General features: G+C 35.0%; 1 protein-coding gene across 4 annotated transcripts; it reads right to left on the minus strand.

The window, feature by feature from the left end:
- Positions 1 to 1,552: 1,552 nt before the first annotated feature.
- Positions 1,553 to 6,087, minus strand: LOC140976857 (protein TRANSPORT INHIBITOR RESPONSE 1-like). Of its 4 annotated transcripts, XM_073441236.1 has the most exons (5): positions 5,940 to 6,087; positions 5,548 to 5,616; positions 4,877 to 5,453; positions 2,764 to 3,256; positions 1,553 to 2,664 (listed from the first exon to the last, which is right to left on the minus strand). In XM_073441236.1, the coding sequence occupies exons 3-5, from the start codon at positions 5,404 to 5,406 to the stop codon at positions 1,909 to 1,911; spliced, it is 1,779 nt and encodes a 592-aa protein (XP_073297337.1). In that variant the 5' UTR covers positions 5,407 to 5,453; positions 5,548 to 5,616; positions 5,940 to 6,087; the 3' UTR covers positions 1,553 to 1,908. The 4 variants fall into 4 exon arrangements, with proteins under 4 accessions (XP_073297337.1, XP_073297335.1, XP_073297338.1 ...); XM_073441234.1 differs by lacking the exon at positions 5,548 to 5,616; XM_073441237.1 differs by lacking the exon at positions 5,548 to 5,616 and having other exon boundaries at positions 6,016 to 6,037.
- Positions 6,088 to 6,511: the final 424 nt, after the last annotated feature.

Genomic DNA, 6,511 nt, shown 5'->3' on the forward strand with positions numbered 1-6,511 from the left:
GATCTCTCGATCTTCAATGTGGTAGATGAGATCTTACCTATGTAGACACTACCCTCACTTCATTTCAACGGATAAGATATTGTCGCACATACAATTTTCAAAAAAAAAAGTGGGCCTATATATGCATGGGCAAATCTTGACCATCAATCTTATCATGGGGGCAATGCCCACATGGATAGGATGAAATAAACCCTTCAATGCGATCCATTTTTTTTAACATTTCTCAAAAATACATGATACTTTTATCATACGTCAATCCAAAATACTACATTTTTTCCGTTTTGGTCTGAACAGATCTACTAATTCTTAAATTTTATGATAATATGTTATATGTACTATAATTTTTCTCGAAAAAATTACATACATCTTATTTCTACAACAAATTTTCTAAAAATTGTCACGACTATACAAATGAAAAAAAAAAATGAATCCAATTAAGACAATCCCTTTTGTATGGGTCACGAAAAACAAATATTATTTTTAAAACCGCAGTCAAACATTCAAAGATTTAATATCAAACATATACAATTACAAGGTTTTGTTTGAATGAGTATTTTAAAAACGATTTTGGGATTTTATAATTGAAAAAAATTAAAATATGTTTTAGATAAGATTTTTGTAAAATATTTATTAAAAAAAATTGAAAATGTATTCATCAAGTATATTTTTAAAAGATGAGATGTCTTTTTTTTTATGTTTTTATAAATGAAGACAATGATGAAAATCAAAACATATTATTTTTAGCAAGTCTCGTGTGAGACAGTCTCACAAATCTTTATCCGTGAGACCGGTCAACTCCGCTTAACAAGTATAAATAATATTTTTAGAATAAAAAATAATATTTTTTCATGAGTGACTCAAATAGAAGATCTGTCTCACAAAATTGATCTGTCGTACCGTTTCACTAAAGTTTTTATTATTATTTTTTAATTGTAAAAATGTTTATAAAATAGTAGTCCAAAGATATATAGTTGTTCTTAAAACAACTTTCAAAATATTTCATGAAATTTTTGTAAAATACATTTTATAAAATTGTTTATAAATACTTGTTCATACGGGTGCTAAATATGTTAATTATTCAATATTCTAAAATATTGCACGACAAATTATCGCACTAAAATTACATGACATGTGAAGCAAAAGTTGATGAGTTACTCAATTCTTGGAGTTACAGATTTTGATTCTTCAAATTTTTTGAAACAATGCAAAAAAAATTTAGGTAGAGAAAAGAAACAGAGTATATAATCTTGATATTTATTAATATAATATAAATAGATTATTTTTTAACAATAATTTTAATCGCTCGCGAACATATTCAAATCTTTCATGCTGAAATCGAATCCGAATCCTGAATCGAACACAACTCGAACAAAAAAATTTAACATTTTCGAACTTCGGATCGAACTCGAACATATCTATCTAGAGAGCTTTAAATTTTTCAAAATATTCTACTCATTTACACTCTAATTGATGGTTCTTTGCCGAAATTTCCTTTGTAAAAATTATGAATATTCAGTTAAATATGCCATTTTATCAAAAACATCAGCAAAGGTGTATCAAATAACATACCATTTAATCGAACAAGAATCAATCACAATCCACTATATATTTTACCAATCTCTCAAAGAGCTTAACAGATTGAAGATACTAAAATTACATGGAAAGAAATAGAAATAGGAACAAGGACAGATTCAGATGCAAGAGAAATGCTTCATATCTTCTCTAAAATTTGGACATTTTGAGCTTACAGATTATAAAGTTTCACGCGTCAGTTGGCCATTTTTACCACGAACTTTTACTTTCTTCAATGGCAGCTTGCATTTCCTGCAATAATTAGTTACCCGAATTGGAAGAGAGACCGCAAAACAGCAACCTTGAGGATTTTTTCCCCCACGTGTGATGTATCAATCAAAGAGTAAGAACAAAGGGAGGGGCGTCCCTTCTCGGACCTGCTACCGAACGGTAGACGTAAACTTTGACAGCTTGGAAGTCGTCACTTTCCTCGTCTTTTATCACTTCAACATTTAACCTTGGCATCTCCCTTGCCAGTAGCTTGCACCCTTTCATGGTGATGTTACAAGCTGACATCCACAACGACCTCATCATTTCATATTTCTCGAGTCCAGAAAGCAGAGCGGCATTTCCAAACGGGCAATCTCTTATCTCAAGTTTTCTAAGCTTCGAGCAACCTTCAAGAACACACTGCATCCCATGATCACTGCTTCCGGCAAAAGCCACCGAAAGGGTCTCCAGATTCTTGGCATATTTACCGATATGCTCAAAGGTTAGATCTGTTAGAAGCCCCGAGACGGAAAGCCGCTGGAGTTTAGTGCAAGTTTTAACCACAGAACCAAAGGCCTCATCCATAGGCTCGTTTGTCAGATAATCTGGCTCTCCAGGATTCATTATGCAAAGACGGAAGTGGGTAAAATCAGGGCAGTTGTTTACTATGGTCTGAACAGCAGCATTAGTCATCCTCCGACAGAAGTAGAGGACATAATGGAGTTTGCGACATCCACGAGATACGGCTACAAAACCTAACTCTGTCACTCCGTGACGTTGATGTTGGTCGTAAGGATCTGAAGGGAAAACTCGGAGTTCTTCGAGCAAGGGACAGCTTAAACCAACTGCCTCTAACCCCTTGTCCTCTACTGTATCGGCAACCTACAACGAAAGAATCCATTTAGGTAATAAGACTTACAGAATAAGCTAATGGTCTCCCTTAAGAATCAGTTCAAGTAATCTTATATATCAATTTCTTACCCAAAGACGTCGTAAGTTGGGACAGTGAGCAAGAAGCTTTACAAATGGGCCACTCTGAAGGGCAGCATCACTCAAGTTCAAGAAACTCAGACTTGCACAAGCTCCATAAAGAACCGGGAGATAAGATGACGTGGCGTCCCATAATCCTGATAGAGTTTGAAGATTTCGGACATTACTAAATGCACTTTCAACTTCTCGGTACTGGCGAGGGGTAAGTTCAGGGAAAAAGGAACCGGTGCCGAGCTCTTCTAACTGAGGAGCAAGCACAAGCAGACGTTGCAGTTGGTCCAAACTAATACTCTCATTGACCTTTAGAACCCTTAATGAACTGCACCTACTGACTAGTCTCTCGAGCTTATCAAAATCAATCTCGCTGTTGAGACATGCAAAATTTAATATTTCAAGTGAGTAGGAGTGTTCGGGGAAACAACTAAGCCAATCTCCACTGAAGTCATCAGTTGCCATGTCTTGTATGTCGAGTTCTGTCAAATTCCTGTATGCCAAATAGGAACAAGTTAAATTTCTTGCAACCATAAAAATTCATCCCTAGAAATACGACATCTAGGAAGTGATGGTGCTTAATGCCAAAGAAACAAATACGCAGCTTGTCGCAATTCAAGAAGCTAGAATCCTTGATGTTGACAATATTTGGTTTTGTTCAAATTATTGGGCCTGCACTAAGTAATGCAACAATGATTTTTTCCACCTCTTGATCATCAAATCCTGGTTTTTTCACAAATATATTGCTACTTAGCCCCTTGATTTTCAATAAATCAAAAATAGGGGTGGTTTACCAATATATGCTCATCAGTCGAACTAATTCAATATTACCCCAAAGCTTATTAGTAGAACTAATTTTACCATAATTATTAGCTCGTCCAAATATCACGTGCTATTTTTAAGAATGTGCATATGATGACAATGAAGAGAATAAGAAAAAAAAGTTGAATCCGGTCAGGCATTGAAAAACTTGAAAAAAGCTTCAGGTTTCATAATCAGAGATTTAGAAGATCTCCGAAGCCAATTCTCACTATCTAAATGCACCCCAAAAACTTCTGAAATTCGACACAGATACTCCATTCTGGTCATCTTCAATTAAAGCATAAGTTCTAAGTTCCAACTAAACCCCTTGAATCTCCAAAACCCGGTTTAAAAAAAAATCTTCAAATCAAAAGGAGTAATAAGCCGAACCAATTTCTGCATCAACAAATCACAGATGCATAAAGTAACATGGCCTCCATTGATCAATAAGCATGGGTGTGTTATGAGGATAAAAGTAAGCATAAATTTATATTGTTATTCCATTAATGTCATTGCCATGTAGCAGGTCAGTAGTCACATCAAGAAAGCAGCACCAATAAGATTTGACAGGACAAAAAAAAGTATCAGCACTTAAATTTTCCACTAAAATCTCTGTTTGTTACAGTACAAACAAACCAAAAAAGGAAATGGGGAACACACACAAACACCATTACCCTACCCGAAGCTAACACATTTATTTCTCAACCATATATATAACCCACAAAACTTTTGCAGGCCCTAAGCCCACTATGTGACAGCATAACCATGTAAATATAATCTCAGCTCGCTAAACCACGTCTTGTCCTTTATATCACATAATCTACAAATATCATTAAGCACAATCAATTGGAGCCACATGAAAACCACATAATACAACTAAAAAACTAATTTTTCAAATAAAAAGGTTGCTACTTTAGAAGCATTCTTGAAGAAAAGGGTGCCACTTATATAAATTATATTGACATATTAACAAAAGGATCAGAATATTGGAGGGTTGAGACCTTAACACAAAGGAGAAACTCCAACAAGATTAAGAGGAAACCAGAAAGCTAACTGACAGTAACACTAAAGATGGAATCGGATCAGACGGAGCATCCTCAATAGTCAAAAAATGAAAGCAAAAAAAGGAATATGATTTTCTTCCAGGAATATCTTGTCTATAATATTCAAAATCTAAATCCACATATATAAAGAAAAAAAATCAATTTCCAAGAAACCAGAAATCTTTTGCAACCCAGGAACCGTATATGAAATTAATATGACACGTTGAAAAGAACTGAAACAATAAAGAAAAACAACAAAAGATTCTTACCTACAATGGGTGGCTATAGCTTTGAGCCCCTTGTTTGTGAACCCATCACAACTGTACAGAGACAAAGCTTTGAAGCCTGGAAAAGATTTCGCCAAGATCTCCAAGCTCTCATCATTTATAACCATCCTCTTGAGTCTCAATTCCTCCAAAAAGGGGTAAACTTTGGCAAACCTGACCAACCAAGAATGCACATCAGCGCCCCAATCTCTAGGCAAAAGGTTGAAATCCGAAAATCGTGGCTTCCCTTTGAGGGTAACTCTCTTAATTCTTGGAAACCTCCTAGCCACAATTTCAGGAGACACTGAATAGCCGTTGCCTATGAAGAGCTTTGATCTCGTCCAACGTTCAGCATTATACCAGTCCTTGCACACCAGGGAGACCGAGCTCCTGTCCTTGTGTGAATCAATGAATGACACGACTTTTTCCAAGACTTCATCTGGGAATAGTGATGAGTGCAACGGAACTGACGCTTTCCAGTTGCCTGAGTTTGGTGATGGTGAGAATTTGGACTTTTTGGAGTCCGGATCCATTTGGACCTTGATTGATGACTCGGAAGAATCTCAACCCCCCAAAACAACTGCAATTTTTTACGCAAAAAAGGTCCACACAAATAAAAACACAATTCAATTCAAAGCAATGATTTCATAATGCAATCAGAAATAAATATTTACCCGAACAACAACTCCAATCACCACACTAAAAGCGGAAAAAGCAGAACCCATTAATTTCAAAGCGAGTTTCTTCATATTGCAACAAAACAAGAAACTTTAATAAAAAAGTCAAAGAAAAAGTATAATCTTGGAGACAAGAAGACTGCGAGACAGCTTCATATCCACAACCCTCTACTGCAAGTAAAAAAAGTTAATTTTTCCATGGCGCAATTGCACCTTCGAGGTGAGGTTATTGCAAAAATTGAGGTCATTTCAAGAAATATTAATTGAAAAAAAAAAAAAAAAGAAGCATCTCAAATTTAAGAAACACAAACCATAAATTCACCAAGAAACATAACATCCCAGAAACATGAATCAATATATAATCATAGAAGAAACGAAAATAAACTTACAGAACATGTGCTCATCAAATGATTGAATCTACAGATTACATGACTTAGAATTGAAAAAAAAAACAAAAAAAAAAACTTGTAGGAATGAATTTGGTGTGTGTCCTGTGTTGTATCGCTTGAAGGAGCCGAACAGTCGCAGGGACAAAGCCCACAACAAGTATAATATAATATAATATAATAAATAAAAAAAATCAAATGGTTTCATATAAATTATTAATTAATTAATTTAATGAAAAATATTAATGAAGGGGTTTCAATTATTAGCTATAAATATATATTATATTCGCCGAAGCTGACGGTATCAAGGAAAGGCACCTATCTTCGGTTTATTTCATCCTATTATCCCATGATAGGATGGATGGTCAAAATTTATCCATGTATATATAAGACTCACTTTTTTTTTGAAATTGCATGTGTGACAAGATCTTATCTGTTGAAATGAAATGAGAGTAGTGCCCACAGAGATAGGATCTCAACAATCCCTATCGTTCACCTCGCTGTGCCTGTGATTTTTCCTGGCCAATAGTTTAACGACACGTACACTTATAACATCGCTTGCTTGTCTGGCCCTC

Source organism: Primulina huaijiensis, chromosome 5 (assembly GCF_012295235.1).
Source record: "Primulina huaijiensis isolate GDHJ02 chromosome 5, ASM1229523v2, whole genome shotgun sequence".
In the NCBI taxonomy this organism is placed as follows: domain Eukaryota; kingdom Viridiplantae; phylum Streptophyta; class Magnoliopsida; order Lamiales; family Gesneriaceae; genus Primulina; species Primulina huaijiensis.

Bases quoted from the DNA above. Each gene is read 5' to 3' on its own strand.
- LOC140976857 (XM_073441234.1), bottom strand. From the start codon at position 5,406: ATGGATCCGGACTCCAAAAAGTCCAAATTCTCACCATCACCAAACTCA. The intron at 3,257-4,876 runs GTAAGAATCTTT...TTTGGCATACAG, and splicing joins GCTATAGCCACCCATTGTAG to GAATTTGACAGAACTCGACA. The intron at 2,665-2,763 runs GTAAGAAATTGA...CTTTCGTTGTAG, and splicing joins CCAACTTACGACGTCTTTGG to GTTGCCGATACAGTAGAGGA.